Below are 19,943 nucleotides of genomic sequence, written 5' to 3' on the forward strand. Positions count from 1 at the left end.
CCCTGATCACTGACAAGGATGGCATCCTTGAGAGATGGGCTGAACACTCTGACAGTGTACTGAACCGCCCTTCCACCATCAATAATGAAGCCATCGACCGACTCCCCCAGGTGCCAGTAAGTGAGTCGTTGGATGCCATTCCAACTTTGGAGGAGACCCAGAAAGCTATCCGTCTGATATCCAATGGCAAAGCCCCTGGCTCAGACTCCATCCCAGCTGAGGTCTACAAAGAAGGTGGAATGGCGCTGACTGAGAAGCTTCATCAGCTGTTCCAGCTCATCTGGCAGCATGAGGCAGTTCCACAGGACTTCAAAGACGCTTCCATCATACACCTGTACAAGCGCAAAGGAAATTGTCAGGCCTGTGACAACCATTGTGGAATATCACTGCTGTCCGTCGCAAGCAAGACTGGCCAGAGTGCTACTCAACCGTCTCATAGTGCACCTTGAGCAAAGTCTCCTACCAGAGAGCCAGTGTGGCTTCCGGAAAGAAAGCGGGACTATCGACATGGTGTTTGCTGCCAGGCAGCTTCAGGAGAAATGTCAGGAACAGAACGCCGACCTTTACTCCACCTATGTCGATCTGACGAAGGCCTTCGATACTGTTAGCAGAGATGGCCTTTGGAGAATCATGGCGAAGTACGGATGTCCCAGAAAGTTCATCACCATCATACGGCAACTACACGATGGGATGCTGGCCTGAGTCCAAGACAACAGAGAGACTTCAGAACCATTCCCTGTCTCCAACGGAGTCAAGCAAGGGTGTGTTCTTGCCCCCACCCTGTTCAGTCTCATGTTTTCAGCCATGCTGACAGATGCCTTCAGAGACACTGATGTAGGCATTGGCATCAGGTACTGCACAGATGGCTCACTCTTCAACCTCAGGAGGCTTCAAGCAAAAACCAAGGTGAGGACAGACACCGTCAATGACTTCCTGTTTGCTGATGACTGCGCTCTCAACGCTGCCTCCGAAGCTGACATGCAACACAATGTCAACAAGTTCTCTGCTGCCTGTGACAACTTTGGCCTCACAATCAGCACAAAGAAGACTGAGGTGATGCACCAGCCAGCTCCAGGAAAGCCTTACGTTGAACCAAACATCTTCATCAACAGGCAACGACTGAACGCGGTGGACAAGTTCACATACCTGGGCAGTACACTCTCTCGCACAGTTGTCATCGACGACGAGGTGAATGCCAGACTCGCCAAAGCCAGCGCTGCCTTCGGCAGACTCCATAAGAACGTTTGGAACAGGAGAGGCATCACCCTGGAGACGAAGCTCAAAGTATACAAGGCCATAGTTCTCACCACACTGCTCTATGGATGGGAATCATGGACGGTCTACAAAACGCCACGCCAAAAAGCTGAACCACTTCCACACCACCAGCCTCAGAAAGCTTCTTGGCATAAAGTGGCAAGAGAAGATCCCTGACACAGAGGTGCTCACTCGTGCAAACTTGCCCAGCATCTACACCATCTTGATGCAGGCCCAGCTGTGCTGGGCAGGCCATGTGGTTCGCATGCCAGACCACCGGCTCCCCAAGAAACTGCTGTATGGCGAACTCCAACACGGCAAGCGCTCCCATGGAGGCCAAAAGAAGCGCTTCAAAGACACTCTGAAAGCTTCCCTGAAGGCCTTCAACATCAGCCATGACACATGGGAGCTGAATGCAATGGACAGACCAAAGTGGCGTTCAGCTGTCCACAAAGGCGCCAAATCCTGTGAGGCCAATAGAATCGCTGTAGCAGAGCAACGCAGACAGGCCAGGAAAAGCAGTGCCAGCAAGTCCCCGACAGCCGCCACCATCCCCTGTCCACACTGCGTCAGAACCTTCCGGGCGCGGATTGGCCTGACCAGTCATCTGCGCACCCATAGAGCCCAACCTACCCACCCCCAGGATGACTAGATGGTCCTCGTCGATCCCGACGGACGAACCACACATACTGCTGTGAAACATGGACGACGTATCACCGTCACATTCAACAACTTGAGCAGTTTCACCAGAGATGCCTACAAAAGATCCTCGGCATAAAGTGGCAAGACAGGGTCTCCAACCTCCAGGTCCTAGAGAGGAGTGGCCTGCCCAGCATCGAAAGCCTGCTGATCCAGTGCCAGCTACGTTGGACAAGACATGTTGTCCGTATGACAGACAGCAGGATCCCGAAGATGCTTTTGTACGGCCAGCTCAAAGCCTGTGACATAGACATCGCTAGTACTTCCTGGGAAACTGATGCCCTTGACCACTCTCGATGGAGGATGCTTTATTCTAGTGGCATAAAGACGTTTGAAAACAAGAGAACGTTGGCCATTAAGGAGAAGCGTGAGCGAAGGAAGCAGGGCTCAACTTCTGAGGACGTTTTCCCTTGCAACACATGTGGGAAGTGCTACGCATCCAGAATCGGCCTCTTCTCCCATATGAGGACACACACTGACAGATAAGCCTGCCTGCCTACTGATCCATCGGTCCAATGGGAGACTCCATCATCACGATGGGACATCCTCCCCTAAGTCTCTTTCATCTCATCAAAAGTCTCCATTGGTGTGCGGCCTCTCAAGTACAGAAATTTGATGACAATTCTGCATTCAACTGGCTCCATTATCACACCTTACTCCACTATTGCACATGTAAAAGAGAAACTGCTGTGAGTTCTGAGATGTAAATTATCGTGTGAACTACAGATATGTATCATTGTACAGGTGCAGTTTCAGCCTCCTACAATAACCTGAAGGAAGTCAAAGGAACATCCCTCATACTCCATGATGTTCCTGCTGATTCTTCTCCTTACTAGAAGTATGACATTCAAACTGATTCTTCTCCTTACTGTACAGCATTCTGATTCTTTTTGTTACTGTATTACATTCCTTCTGCACTGTATTCCAACTGATTATTCACCTTGTTTTTTCTATGATTTTGGCACATTGCTCTTGAGGCACATGCAATACCAACCTGACTTTATTGTTGCAGAAGCGAGTGTTGCGGTGTGGGGCATTGATGTAGATAGCCCGGAGAGGCTGTTGGGCCGGGGCCTCTGAGTTCTGTCCATCATCCATGTGGCGGTAATCTGCATACACACACACACACACACACACACACACACACACACACACACACAGAGGCACAGGCACATACACACACGCACACACATGCACTGCAATAAAGTCTGCACTTTAAAGTTTGCAGCATGCATAAAGAACACATAAAATAAAAAACATGGCAACAAGAGGGCTGCCACGTGGAAAAATACACTTTGGTATTACAACAAATACACTGGCGGGCCAAAAAAAGTATATATATATATATATATATATATATATATATATATACACACACACACATTTATATCTATCTGTCAATATACATATATATTATATATGTATATTGACAGATAGATATAAATGTGTGTGTGTATATATATATATATATATATATATATATATATATATATATATATATATATATATATATATATATATATATATATATCCACACACATACATCTGTATAAGTAGATAGATGGATAGATAGATAGATAGACAGATAGATATAGATATATGGCACTGCACTTTGGCGACACACTCTCCCCAGGGAAACAGCTAAAAACTGATACAGATAAGTAATCTGTTTTGAAAAAAAGTAGTGTGTCTCACCTGGATAGAGAAATAATCTGTTCTACTTATAACAAAAAGTAATACATCTCACCTGGCAGTTTGTTGATTCATTACCAACCACACCCCTGACTTTTATTTCAATGTGTTTGAACATTTAATTACGTACTACTAATTAACAAAAAAAATTAGTAATTCCTGTTCCAAAGAAAATTTCTGAAAACAGAAACCATAGGTCTCTCAACAAGACTGCAAAAAAAGAAAAAAACTGTAAAGAAGAAAAACAAAAACAAAAACAACGAGAGGCAAGGCCTTCAAGACTCACTTGTGATACACTTTTAAAAAAAATCCAAGCTTTTTATGTATTGAGTATAATTTCAAAATGTAGTGTTTAAGATGAGAAAGATCAGTTTAACGCAAATTAAGTCCCCTGGTATTAATTACAGAGTAATTTCCCTTTTTTACTATCTGCACCAAAAACGTTTGCAAAATAAAATAAAAAACTTCCATGCTTAGCAAAAGAAGTTCCTGTTTGAACAAAAAATGATAATAATGACTGCTCTTGTTGTTGGGTCAGAGTATCAGATCAAAGTGCCAAGTTTAGAGAATACAAAAAATATAAAAATAACAGTAAATGCAGTTTGCATATAATTAGGCTTCTTTTTTTTTTTTTTTTTTTTTTTTTTTGTGCCCATCCCAGAGGTGCAATATTGTTTTAAACAAGATGACTGGAAAGAACTGAATTTTTCCTATTTTTATGCCTAATTTGGTGTCAACTGACAAAGTCTTTGCAGAGAAAATGTCAATGTTTAAGTTTACCACGGACACACAGACACACACACACAGACAACCAAACACCGGGTTAAAACACAGACTCACTTTGTTTACACAAGTGAGTCAAAAACAAAAAGGGGGGAGGGGGGAACCCTGTCACCAAGATTACTGGGTCTGATCTAGCGTACCTGTATGCACTACCACCAGCTACCCAGAATGGCAAAGTCAATCAGTCAGGATGAATCCCATCTAGCTTTGAGAATTTCACAGGTGCTCCCAGTGAGTCATTAGTACCTACGTATTTGAACTAAAACCAATTTCTTAGATGCTTGCCTAGGGCTGTTAATACAGAAGTATAAGAACTAAAACCAACTGTTTCACCTACAGCTTGACTTCCAAAACTTAAACAATCAATGCTCTCTCTCTTGAACCAACACTATATGAATAGAAGAGATTTCTACAACCAGCAAACAATATGTTGGAGACCCAGTCATTGGTCCAAGGTGTAATGTGTAACATGTAACGTATTTCAGAAGTACATGCATATTAATGCACTGTGTGTATGTGTGTGTGTGCATGCGTGTGCAGTAAGTGATCCTGAGAATATGAGTGTGAGTGCACTCACTGATAATAAGTGATATGCTTTGCTGTGAAATATATCATTCAGTTTAGTCCTCTTCTCTGTATACAGTAGTCACCAGTTGGCACTTTTTGACAACAGACAACGGCATATAATCAAAACCACCCACTGTTTTTGTATCATGTTGGCAAAATAGCTGATTCTGAAAACCTATCATCCGATTCTGTAACTAACAGAATCTCTCTTTCAAAATGGCTAAAATGAGGAGTTATAAAGTCAGTGCCCTCAAAACAACCCCTCATTCCAGTGCAAATCAGTTTCCATGGTTAAACCCTGAAATGGCCTTGTGTTGTCAGCTGGGCTTTAAGCAACATAATTTGATTTTATATGAAAGAGAGATTCTGTTAGTTACAGAGTCAGATGATGATGATTTTTGTGTAGAGTTTTTATTTTTGTTATATTTTACTCATGTAATGTGCCTTGAGTATTACTGTAATTTACTGAAAGGCGCAATATAAATAAACTATCATTATTATTTGGATACTTATATAATGCATATCCTCAGTCAGAGACCAAGCTCTAAGCACTTTACAAACACTAGGTCATTTACACAACAGGGTAGAGCCGACTGACGGCTGCAACTGGGCGCTCATCATTCATTTCTTGTTTCATTCAATTAGATTTCAGGCACACACACATACACACTCAGACAGACATGTAACATTTTACGTGTATGACCAATTTATTTACCCCGCCATGTAGGCAGCCATACTCCGTTTTCAGGAGTGTGCATGATGGGTATGTTCTTGTTTCCATAACCCACCGAACGCTGACATGGATTACAGGATCTTTAACATGCGTATTTGATATTCTGCGTGCGTATACACAGGAAGGGGGTTCAGGCACAAACAGGTCGCACATATGTTGACCTGGGAGATTGGAAAAATCTCCACCCTTCACCCACCAGGTGCTGTTACCAAGATTCGAACCTGGACCCTCAGACTGGAAGTCCAACGCTTTAACCACTCGGCTATTGTGCCCGTGTGATGATAGGTGAAGTAAACAAATCTTAAGAAAATGTGACAAGGGAGCAGATCCAGATGATTATGTCCAGGTGTGGGAGCTGTCAACTGAAAAAATCCAAACAGAACAAAAGTGTTCTCGTGAAACTAAGTTCAAAATTGAGTTTTCACTCACGCGGACAGGTGAACCAAATCAATGTGCAAAGTCTACCTCCTCCTTTTCTTTCTGTCTTTCACGTCTTTATCAATCGCTCTTATCACGATCGCATGTTAACTTGCACACACACACACACACACATACACATCAACACTCACACACACAGTGACAGACAGCAGGCACAGAGAGAGAGAGAGAGAGAGAGAGAGAGTCTTAATTAAATTAATTTTATTGCTTACAGTTTTATGCAACAATGAGTTTGAATCCTCATTTTACTTGTTCACACACACACACACACACACACACATCCACACACTCACGGTCATCCCACATAAATACACACACATACACAGAGACTGAGAGAGCAAGAGAGAAAAAAAGAGTGCTAGTGAAGAACATTACCCATTCCCTGCCCATTAACAGTAATGTACATAGGCTGCCTTGCCCATTACCGGTAATTCCACTACTGAGCATGACATATATCTCTAAACCCCATGCAAATCAATGAGAATAAAATGAAGAACCAGAACAATAAACACAACCAGAATGCAATCAAAGAAAGACGACAAAAGCTGTCAAAAAAGAACTGCATTACTGAACCTGAACACTGCTGACAAGATGCACTAGGACACAAAGAAAATGGGCTGTCAAAGGATGACTGTCCAGCTTTTGTCATTGCCTCATCCCACCCCAAGCCCATCCCCTCTCTCGGTCTCCACTGCTATCACAGGGAGGACAACTCTGTACTGGTTTGTATTCAATTCCCACAGATTTCAGGGACCTGAGCACCAAGCTCCCAGTCCAAAACATTGTTTGAGTTTGAATCAGACTTTATGTTCTGGCTGCACCATCTTAATGTGTTGTCGTTCTTGGTGGTGTCAATGCAGTGTTGTATTAATTTAAATACTCTTTCTTTTCTGGCACAACAGATTTCTTTGTGTGAACAGTATCAGGTTTCTTCCCCTCCTCCCACTTTCCAGGGATGGTTATCCCCTGTTGGCAATATCACTTGAGGTGAGTGTCAACATTAAACCTGAATGTAAAATCTCATAGATTTTCCATAAAAACACCACCAACATGCCACATGCAGATGGGAAAGGTTGCTCCTCCCTGTCTGTTTAAGGGGTGGAGTGGGGCTGTGGGGAAGGAAATGAGGGGGCAAGGGGTCAGAGGATGGAGCACATGCTGATACCAGTGATGGACCTTGCTCGGTGGGTTCCATGGGTGCACCGTAGTTGATCCCATCAATTGATGTACTTATGTCAATGCCTGTAACAGGTCGCGTCAGCTCTCTCCATGGATCACCTCTGTCTGTACTGTACTGTACTGTATTGTACTACTCGATGTCACAACATATTTCTCCGTGTTAAACTCGGGCTGCTGTCCCTGGGGTGAGTGTCACCACAGTGCAGCGCCACCACTCCACATGCAACTGCAGGCATTGTCAGCTGTCTTTGTCAGAGGTGTACTGAATCACCCCCTGCCCACCCCACCCCCCACCCCCACCCACACACCATTTTGTTGGGTGCCTTTGCACCTACGCATCTTACCAAATGAATGGGCTGAAAAAGCTGCCCAAAAATGTGCAAATAAGGAAATACAGGAAGCATACATTTGGATTCTCTGCTTTCTGTCAGATATTTATATTCTATTAGAAAAAAGATTCATGAGATTCTTCTTCTTCGTTCATGGGCTGCAACTCATATACATGCTTTTATGTGTATTCATGACCATTTTTACCCCGCCATGTAGGCAGCCATACTCTGTTTTCAGGGATGAATGATGAGATAAGAACAGAGGTTTAGAAAAGCAGTTCGTTACACTTCAAGAAAGTGCCCAAAAAGTGCATGTGAAGTTCATAATGTTTTTCAGTTTTACCCTCACTACAGTATATCAAAATTAAGACAGATCATCTCACTACTTTATCATAGGATAAAACTAAATGCTTTTAAAACTAAATATAGCAAAATGTCAAATATTACTGTTGAGGACTATTCTCAAATACACATGTAGTAGTGATGTACTCTTTGAATGTCAGGCCTTAAATCCCTTTTTACCTGGATTTTTGGAAAAATTGTTTAAAGATGTTGTGGATAATTTTGTACAGCTGTTAGAAATTTTTGAAAGTTTGCTTCACAGTCCAGCTGGACATATGATTTAATTAAGTTAACAGTTAGCTATGTTCTTGGCTCTAGCTCCTTTGTACATGATTTTTTTCCCTGTCTAAAATCACAATTTGTGGATAGATATTAAACTGAAAAAATACACACACACACAAACACACACACATGCATTGTAAGTGTATCTCACTGTCTTAACTCAAATCTGGTTTCACCAGGCCTTTTCACACACACACACACACACACACACACAAAGACGTTTGGTTTGCCGCCACAACCTATGACCCAAACTAACAATTCAGCTGATTGATGAGGACTGAACCTGAGGTGGGAGGGTGTATGGGGGGCGGGGGGATGGAGTTGGGACGCATGATGCACTCAGACCATACACTTTCACTTGTTCACTATGTGAATCACACATTGTTTCTTAATAATAACATATATGTCAAACAGACACTTTGGAAGTGATCATCAAAATTACTGCAATTTCGAATTGTACAGTATAAACAATAATCAATAATAATGATAATAATAATAGAACTTATATGGTGCAAACTCCCTGTATAATCTCTAAGTGCCTCACATGAATTATGAAACAAGACATGTAGTATTCAATAGTGCTTAATAACATACCCCTGCACATGAGAAAACACAAACGTTTATACACCAAGACAATACTACAAACTGCAGATATGAACAATCACACACACACACACACATGCGCGCGCGCGCACGCGTGCGTGCGTGATAGAACAGTTCTTTATTTACCAAGTGTACCAGAGTCATGAGGAATAATGGTGTGAATGTACATAAAAAGGAACAAACATAAATAGAAATCATACACCAACAGATACAGTAAAATTGTTGATGTGCTATCAATATGTGTAATTGTGCATGCACACTCAAACACACACACACATACACACGTTTTAACATAGGCCACACATTGCACATTACATACAGACCCGGCTGATGACTAGACCTTCATGTAAATGGTTGTGGATTGCTCAGTTCTCGTGAAACATACTGGGTTTGTTCGAAAGACAGGGCACTGACTGCTTTGGGGAAAAAGCTTTTGGTCCTTATACTTCTGTACTGATGACCCGATGGGAGCATTTCAAAAACCCAAAAAGCTGGATGTGATTTGTCCTGGCTGATTAATTTTGCTTTTCTGGGTAGCCGCTTATGATGTATGTCATCCAGATATGGTAGATCAGCCCTGGTCATCTTGGTGGCAATTTTTATGCTTCTGTTCAGAGCTGTGATTTCTGCCTAAGAAATGTTTCTGTACCAAACAGAAATAGCAAGGGTTAATTCATTTTCAATTACAACTCTTTTGAAATTAACCATGATTTCTTTTTTTAATTCCAAACTGTTTAAGGCACCATAGAAAGTACAGGCACTGTTGTGCTTTCTTAACAATTTTTCCCCCATATTTTTCTCCAGTCTCAAATCATTAGAAATGATCAGTCCGAGAAACATAAATTCACTGATGATCTCTACTTGCTTGTCTTTAATGACAAGTGGTGAGGGGTCAGATTTCACTTGGTCTTCCTTAAATCTAAAATCATTTCTTTTGTTTTTGATACCTTGAATTCTTAGTTGTTTTGGACACACCGGCTGACATGTTCTTGTACTTCTTCCTATATTTTGACTTGTCACTGTTTGTAATCAGCCTTTCAAGGGTTGTATCACTGGCAAACTTAACCATGATGTTACATTCATCATGAGTTGCACATTCTTGTGTAAATAGTGAGCTGAACAGTGGGGATAGAACATATCCTTGTGGGGTGCCTATGCTGAGAATACAGGTGAAGAAGGTGAGGTAATCAACTTTAACAATTTGCGATCTGCATCTTAGAAAATCTAGGATCCATGCACAAGCTGATTCAGGCAGCGAGAGGTTTTTCAATTTGAAATAGAGTTATGATGGTATTATTGTGATGAATGCAGAGCTGTAGTCAATGAAAAGATCCTAGCACAGCTGTTAGGATTTTTGAGATATCTGAGGATGTGGTAGAGACCTATGCAAATGGCATCTTCAACTGATCTGTTAACTCTGTAGGTGAACTAAAAGGGGTCAAAAGATGGGGGAATGCATGTTTTAGGAACTGCAGAATCAAGCCTTCAAATGTTTTCATGATGACTGATGTTAAGGCTACAGGACGATAATCATTAAGACAACTAGGCTTTGCTTTCTTTGTAACAGGAAGGATTGTTGATTTCTTAAAGCAATGTGGCACCAAATATGACTGAAGGGACATGTTAAAGTTATCAGTGAAGACACTAAACTTGATAGTTGGACTGCACACTTCCTCAAAAGGCCCGGTGAGATGTTGTCTGGGCAATGTTGTCAAGGCCAGCGGCTTCTCTCATTTATGATTTTCGGACAACTGAAGTGGCATTTGACTACATTCTCTAGAACAATGAAAGAGGGAGTGGAGGTAATACTGGATGCAACCACATCAGAAGCAGACAATGGTTTGTCAAATCTGGAGTAAAATGTATTTAGTTTGGTACAGTGCTGTCAGTGCTGTCAACTGTCTGGTGGATTATTTTGTAATCAGTGATCAGTGATGTTCTGCAGTCTAGTCAACACCTTCCTAGAGTTGTTTCCAGACAAATCTTCTTCTAGTTTTATCTTATATAAAAACTTTGCTTTCTTAATGCATTTTCAACACCCCTTTTTGCTTGATTGTGGGCTTTTTTTTTTTTAATCATATGTTTCACGGAAAGCTCCATCCTTTTCCTTTTTTTTGTGTGTGTGTGGTCTAACAGCGCTGTTACAGTACACCAAATTTTGTCATTCGCAAATATTTTTTATATTTCTTGTTGGTATGCACACACTGTCACAGAAAGCAGTGTATCTACACACTGTCAGTATATCCATTTCATTCACTGGCAGAGTCCTTAAAAACACTCCAGTCTCTCGAATCAAACAATTCTGCAATATATCCAGGGCAGGGACAGACCATTGTTTTACAGTTTTTACAACTGGTTTTTCAGTTTTTCATTATTGTTTGTATACTGGCACCAGATACACTGTGCTGTAATCAGATTGTCCCAAAGGTGCACAATGGATTAAGTGGTATGTCCTCTACACATGCGCAATCATGCTCATGCACACACACACACTGAGCACATACACACACACACACTCATGCAGTGTATTGCATTACATTGCATTGCATTGTATTATTGTATTGTGTTGTATTGTATTGTATTGTATTGTATTGTCACCACAGATTTCTCAGTGTGAAATTCCAGCTGATCTCCCCAGTTGTACTGTATTGAATGGTATTGCATGGTATTGCTTTGTCTTGTCTTGTCTTGTATTGTATTGTATTACTTTTTGTAACCACAGATTTCTTTGTGTGAAATTCCAGCTGCTCACCACAGGGAGAGTGTGTCACTACAGTATAGCACCACCCATTTCTTTTTGTCTGCAATAGTAATCTATTTACTATCTAAGTGGATTTTTCAAAAGAAGGAACAACCCATTTTGTAGCCATGGGTTCTTTTACCATGTGCTAGGTGCATGCTCCAAAGGACTAACACTCAGAACACCACGAAAGATCTAGTGGAGAGGGAGTAAAATCCTGGTCTGTATACAAGTGACTCCAACATCAGGACAATCACTGCCTAAATGGGTGCATTAAAACAAGGCAACCACTCGACTGTCATGTCATTTTGTCATGTTCATTTGTTTGAAGCAAGACATTTATGTATGGACAGAACTGTGTAGTTCCCTGCTTGATGATATCTTGTGTGTCCTTCCTCTTTCTGTCCATTGCTTCCTGGTGATTTGGCCCACATCTCACTAACACTGCCGTTCATTCAAATTGTACCAACGCTATTCTTTTTCTGTGTTCATAAGGGGTTCACAAAGGAGATCAGACACAATCAGCTCTGCATATCTGCTGATCTGGTACATCAGAAAGATCTCCAGCCTTTATACACCAGGACCCTCAGACTGAAAGTCAATGCTTTAACCACTCATGCGCCCACTAATAATAATAATGAAAATAATAATAATAATCATAATGCACACTGATGCCCACACTTCCCAGGCTGGAAGCTTGTGGGGTTTACAATAAAATAAGTACATACAGATCTACATATATTATGCAATACATGTATTCAAGTACAAAATTCCATACATACAAACAAGCACACTCAAACACAGACACAAACCAACATTAACATTCATACACACACACACACCCACAGCACAGCACAGCACAATTGTCCCATGAGTAGGAGAGGAGGATTTTCATTCTTTTTATGCATACATTTTTGGATTTTTTTAGAATGTTCCAGGGACACACTCAATGAACATGCAGAACATCTACCCAAAGCATCAGGGATACAAACTGCATTATCTGAAGCCCTGACATTCTTCCATCTCTGTCAGAGACTCAGACTTTGATAAACAACCTTGAAATAATTATTTTAAGCTGCTTGAGTCATTCCTACCTTTCGAAAAGCAGAAACAATCTCGACCATGACCCCTACTACTTGATACTTGCCAGCTTGGTTGCCAATACATCAATAATCTAATGACCCATTTTGATTAAAAACTTTTACCTGCCAAACAATTCAATTTCTCAAGCACAAAATGCGCACACAGCCAGACAGTTGTGAGTTCCCCACTTTAGTGAAGAACACATACCATGACACTGTTATGTGGCACAACACATTAGGCTACACTGTCTAGTCTCCCTCACGTTCCTCCACCACTCTTGTCCCTGACTCTGCATTGATTAACTTCATCTCTATTATTGTTTCCAACACCAAGTACAATTTCCACACAATAATTTCACTGTTTTGCTTGTAATATGTATGTATCACAGACTTCATCACACCTCATTTCTATATTGAGATAATAAAGTTATTCTGAAACTGATCCACAGCATTCTGGCAGATACATAACTGTTTCTGGGCTGGGTGGGGGTTAGGGAGCAGGATGGGGGAGAGTGGTTGGAGACAGGTCATGGGATAGAGGAGGGGGTGTTTCCAAGCTGTCATCCTGTGCATCCAACAATACCCACCCACATCTCCTCTCTTCCCCTATCTCCACCTGCTACAGCCTGAACATCTGTGTTACTGTCCCCACCCCTCCTTCTCCATACCCCCATTGTTGTGGGTAATTTGGTTACATCAGCACAAATAACATTTTTCTGCACAACAACAACAATAAACATATTCTGATATTGTCTCTTCACCACATAAATCAGAGTTTATTTGTTGCTTTTTCATTATTAAGATTTTGCTTTACCAATTCAATCCTAGGAAGTCTGACAGTCTTGGCAGATTTCCCTGTCATACTGGTGCAGAAAAACAAAGAAATATATATATTCAAGCAAGGCTCAAGAGGGAACAGTTCTGGATGGCTAAACTGAGGACAGTCCACCCTTTTGGTCTCAACACTCGACAACTGGATATCTGAATTTATTTCAACCTGAAAACTGTGTTTGACAATGATGATGGATCAGATCCAGAGACAGAATGGTGTGAATGCTAACTTGTGTGAAAACAATAACTACTACTACTACAATGACGACGACAATGACTACGACTACTACTACCACCACCACAACTACAACCACTTCCATGACTATTACAGCAACAACAACCACTACTACGATGACGACAATGACGACGACAACGACGATGATGACGACAACGATGACAGCTACAAATTGTGGGTGTGGAGGTGACGCTGGTGCTGATTATGGTGATAGATTTATTTAGATGTCTTACTATTCTAGTTCATTCAGTTGTTTATTTTCTTTTCTTTTATCTTATTTATTTATTTTTACATTTTTTCATCAATTAATCATAGATGTAAAATTCAACCATTTCCTTTCTTTCCCCTCATCAGTACTTTTCTTAGATGCCTCTCTTTTTGTAATACAGCCCGTTGTTTTCAACGATTTGATTGTTTATAAATCCCCCCCCCCTTCCCCCCCCCCTTTTTAATTTTTAATTTATTTATCTATTTGTTTATTCATTTATTCATTTTTTATTTCTTATTTCATTTATTTATTCTTTTTTTCTTGTTTTTTTTATTATTTATTTATTTTTAAAAATTCTATTATTATTATCATTATTCTTCATCTTCTTTTGAATATTTGACAGATTGATGTGCTTGTTTTCTTTTCTTTTTTCTCTTTATATATATATATATATATATATATATATATATATATATATATATATATATATATATTATAATAATAATAATATTTAAAATACATAGTTTTTTTTCTATGGTGTGATATCCAGCACCAATGCTGCTCAAAGCACTTTACATCATCCAGTTGACTATCAACATGCCTTAAAAAACACATCAACTGCCATCTGACAATGGAAAACATCCAGTGTGTTCATATGAATAAAAAGCACACTTAACAGATGAATCAGATTATGAAAGCTATGAAGTAAATAAGGCTTAGATTAAAACAAAATGCATTTCATATAACACACACACACACACACACACACACACACATACACACACTCACAAGCACACACACACATACACACGCGCGTGCGCACACTCACACACACACACACACATATATATATAGATGTCCTTCCCTTACAGACACACACACACTCACACACAGACACACACACGCTGAGATTAAATATCAACTGCACTAAAAACAAAATTGCATAAGCATTAAGATATTTCTTATTTTCTAACATAAAATTCTGTTCAGACATACTAACATGCCTACACACTTACACACACGTACCAGAGCACTGTACCCTCACAAACATGCACACACGCACACACACACACATGCATGCACACACACACACACACACGCGCGCGCACGCGCGTGCGCGCGCGCCCATTAAAAAATAACCAGATAGAAAAAATGCATTACATCTAAGACCAAAACTACATGAAATACACAATGCATTAAAACAGGACTACAAAAATACTAGTACAAAGATACTTGTTAACAGGCATACCTTGGTTTAACCATTCCGCCCAGAACAAAAATGCTTACGGAAAAGGTAAGTTTTCAGACCTGACTTAAAGGAATGTAGATCAGAGGCATTTCTAAGAGATGAAGGTAGAGAGTTCCACACTTGGAGAACCTGAGCTCTGAAAGACCTATTTCCAGCGCATCTGAGATTTTAGTCCTTGGAACTTTAAGCAGCTTTTCAGAACTGGATCTTAATGTTCTGTGCGGTTCATATGTTTCCAATACAGAGGAGAGACACAATGGAAGAGACTTGTCAAAATGTTTGAAGGCGAGTGTTGCTAACTTATAGTGAATGCAGGACTCAATCGGAAGCCAGTGTAACCGATTCAGCAGAGGTGTAACATGATCAGATTTTTTTTTTTTTTGGCGAGAACCAGTCGTGCGGCACTGTTCTGAATTTTCTGTAATCTGTTGATGGAGGAAGATGGTAAACCTGCAAGAGTGGAATTGCTGTAATCCAGTCTGGACAGGACAAAAGAGGAAACCAACTGAGCCATATTTTTCTCTGTTATGTAGCGTCTGACTGAGGCTAGCTTTCGGAGATGAAAATTACATGAGCAACACAAGAATGAAATTTGGTCATTCATAGTCAAGGTTTGATCCAGATATACACCAAGGTATTTGGCTGATGTTTGAAATGCTACTGAAGCAGTGCCAAACGTAACTTGGTCCTTTTCTGCTGCCTTTAGATGAGTTAGGTCTCCAACGGCTAAGAGTTCAGTTTTGTCTTCATTGAGTTTTAGCTTGTTTTTGTCCATCCATGTTTTTACATCAGCTTCACAAGCTTCCAATTCAGTAATGACTGTTCTAAAATCAGATGGTGGAGCGGCTTTTTGTTATTCTGTGTCATCTGCATATTTATGGTAGCCAAATGAGTGCCTTCTGAAGATGTCAGACAAAGGCTGAGTGTACAAAGTGAACAGCAAGTAGCCTACATACAACATCTCTCTTCTTTTTTCTTTTTTTCTGCATGCATCATTCTTATGTGATTTATTGCATCATTTGGCACTGTGTTCCCCATTACTGTAAAAAAATAAAAATAAAAAAATAAATAAAAAAGCAAACAAACTAAATGAATGAAAATATTTGCAACAGTTAAAAATTGTTAAAGAGTTGGTAGATGAGGTAATAAAACATCATAAATTAAATGTTTTAACAAATTTTCAAAAATACTGAGGTTGACTTGCTGCATCTGAAAAACGGCCCACATTAAAAGATTCAAACTGATGTGGACTAACAAAACCTGACTCGGTGAATGCATATATCTTGAAAATCAGAAGAAAACTGCATTGGCCTTTTCTTTTCCAATGATATTCATCAAGAAAGAACAATACTTCCCTTTTTTTTTTCTTTTTTAAAGTCATCATTTAGGCTAATCATGTCAGCAACTGGCTGCAACCGGTGGTGAAGCAGCAAGGACATCAAATGTCATGAACACACCACCCTATGATACCCACACATCACAGGGAAGGGGTAAAACATGGCCAAATCACTGTAGTTTTTGCTTGGCGTATTCAGTATTCACTAAGCAGCTTGGGTCTATGTGTAGGTCAAGCATTGCATTCTGTATTTTGTTGTTGTTTTGAAGCTGATGTTGTGTAGTGTATATATCAACTGTCACGCTCTATAGGAGATTGGACTAGAAACCCCTGCCCAACCCAGCACTAACACCCCTACACCAAAAACACAGACCATAACAGAATGAAGGTTTATATCTATTATATATACATTTATTCAACACATGATTTATAAGACAGTATACAGATATAATCATGCAGATCAAACAAAACAAAGCACCACAGTGAAGTATAAATCAATCAATCAATCAGTGATGCATGACATGACACAAAAGGTGCCTGTTAAATCAATCACAACTGATTACTTTCCTCCAAGCGGAGGCAGATGGAGTCCCAAATAAAATATATAAACCAATCTATTTGAAGGAAAAGCTGCAAGAAACACAGACACAGACACTACGTTGATGATGATAGAAGTACTGAAGCACTACACAAGGACGACAATGACGATGAAGGTGAGTATGAGACGGAGACGACGAGACTGGAACAGAACTGGAGTATGATGACGATGAAGACGAGTAGGAGACGGAGACAATGATGTTGAAGAAGTGGTGATGACAACAAAGAAGAAGAACAGTCAGTGATGACTATGAAGAACGGCACCTGATGACAACGAAGACAAACATAGAATCCCTTGTAGAGACTAGGCCAGGCCAGAGGTGGAAGGGAGTGGAAGGCGGAGACAACCAACCAACACCAAACCCACAAAGGTCAAAGGCAGGCAGTGGGAGCCAAGGGGAGACAATGGATGCCCAGTGGAAGGGTAGGGAAGTCAGTGGATGGACAGGGAAGTGGGAATACTGCAAACACTTCCAGATGAGGTACAACTACCAGAAGGCTGGAAGAACACAGAACACTGAACACCAGAAGCCACTCGGAGGAAAAAGATCCCCACTACTGAGAGCAGAACCCAGGCAAAAAGCCCTGAAGAGACACAACAGGCATGACTGCTTCATGTGACAGTCGCGGGCGAAAAGCCCAGAATCCTGCCGCTGACTAGCAAAGAAAGGTTGATCTCAGTTCAGTGGCAACCTGAACGGAGATCGACCTGAGACCCACATGCAATCAGCACAGCCTATACTGCTCTCTAGCTGGATGGGTGGGTGAACAAGGAGGGGGTTCAGCATACACAACTCTATTTGTCATGAGATGTGACATCAACCACAATTTAACACCTCAAAACTGAAACTGTTGTTATCGTCTTCTCACACTACCCTTCCTGTCCATTGGATATGAATAATACCCCCAAATCACATTCACAGGGATGGGGTAAAACATAACCACATCAATGTGGTTGTTGCTGTGTTGGTATTGCTGTTGTTGTTATTGTTGCTGTTGCAACACAGCATTTACTGTAAAGCATTTCTAGTGCTGGGTCTACAAGCTGACTACAACATGAAAAGACAATTAGCCCATCGCATTTACCCCTATGAGCTGGGTGTGGTTAAAAGTTTAGTTGGTGAGCTTGTGAATGGAAGGACAGACTTACATAATTATACATACTTGTTTTTCAGTGGGTGGTAGAATGATGGGAAGATGGTTGGATAGGCGGTTTGGAGGATGGATGGGCAGACTGATGGAGAGACTGATGGACAGACTGACAGGCAAATGGACAAACTGACCATTGGCTATCAGTAGGTGGTTCACATTGGTGGTGGGTAGATGAAAGGGCTGGTGGATGGATTGCAGTAATTTCAGGGGGAAAAAATCATTTGCAAACCAAGAGTGGTTGTGTTTAACCTCTTGACTTGAAGTATGCAGTAAAAAAAAAAAAATTAAAAAAAAAAAAAAAAGTCAGCAGCTGGTGACTGACAGACTGCAGTCACCACCTGCTGTGTGTGTTCGATCACCAACCTGTCTACATTTATTGGCCTCACTGGCTGTATATATCACCAGCATGAAACATTATGGGCTATGGAGTACTGTTTCATCTGTAGTTAATGTAAACATCTGCTGTTGTCTTCGAAAAGACAGCATGGTCTACATCTAATGAGTGATCAATATGTATACCTTGCCATCTCTCTCTTTGTCTCTCTCTCTCTCACTCTAAATATTTATCACTGTCTCATCCTTCCTTCCCCCTTTTCTTCTTTTCCTTCTCTTATTTAAACATGTGTGCAGTCAAGTGTACTTAAAGCTTATTCTTACAGTTCTGTGGAAACTATTTCTTTGCAGTCTATATTTTTTATCCTGAATATATAAAGCCGTATTTTACAATTGTTTTCATTTTGTTTTCCAATCTTTCCACAAATGTATGTAATGGGTTTTTTTTCTTTCATGCATTTGCTGGGTTAATTTTCCTTCCCATTTGTGAAGACAGGATTGGAACAAGCCACTATGATCTTACTCCTTTTCTCTCAATGAAAATAGTCTTAATTTCTCAGAAAAACAGCAACTGAATGCTCTGCAGATATGCTTGTGTGTATGCATGTGCTCTTTTTTCATGTATGCATACATGTACAATTTTTACTTGTTATGCTAGTATGGAACTTGGGCCAATGACATTAACTTATAAATGTATTGAAACTTCTCTCTCTCTAACCCCCCATCCCCCACACAATCTAACATTATACAAACTTAACCCAGTCATTTTTGCTTGGCACAACCATGATTCAGCCAAAATACATGGGTCACACCACAGCAGACAATTATGTGAAATCACACACACACACACGCACACACACACGCACACACACACACACACACACACACACACAGAGAGAGAGAGAGAGAGAGAGAGAGAGAGAGAGAGAGATTATTTTTTCATTATTATTACTATAACTGATACTATAGCACCTACACCTAGACTTAGCACCTGGTCCAGATTCTAACTTAAGTGCTTTACAGTCTGCCAACTGCCTAGCTGAGTAGAGCCAACTGACAGCTGCCTATATATGCTCATCATTGTTTCCTGTATCATTCAGTCAGGCTTTCAATCATGCACTCACATGTATATTACAGTGGAGTATAATGGAGTATGACTGCCTACAGGGGTGAGTGAAAATGCTCATGCACATAAAGGCCCACTCATATAATCTATATATAACATGATTATGAGTGAATGTAGGAGTTGCAGCCCACAGACACGAAAGGAGAAAAAGAA

The 19,943-nt window shown here is 40.6% G+C and overlaps 1 protein-coding gene across 13 annotated transcripts in view; it reads right to left on the reverse strand.

Moving 5' to 3' along the window:
* LOC143283922 (putative phospholipid-transporting ATPase IA) overlaps window positions 1-19,943 on the reverse strand; it is a 152,423-nt gene that overhangs the window by 127,092 nt on the left and 5,388 nt on the right. For all 13 annotated transcript variants that reach the window (XR_013055467.1, XM_076590363.1, XM_076590358.1 and 10 more), the window contains exon 2: window positions 2,948-3,062. Coding sequence is in view for 12 of the 13 variants with exons in the window: in XM_076590363.1 (XP_076446478.1) it covers window positions 2,948-3,062 (115 nt within the window). In the remaining variant the exon portion in view is untranslated. The remainder of the gene's footprint in view (window positions 1-2,947; window positions 3,063-19,943) is intronic.

This window comes from Babylonia areolata, chromosome 7 (genome assembly GCF_041734735.1).
Source record: "Babylonia areolata isolate BAREFJ2019XMU chromosome 7, ASM4173473v1, whole genome shotgun sequence".
NCBI lineage: Eukaryota > Metazoa > Mollusca > Gastropoda > Neogastropoda > Buccinidae > Babylonia > Babylonia areolata.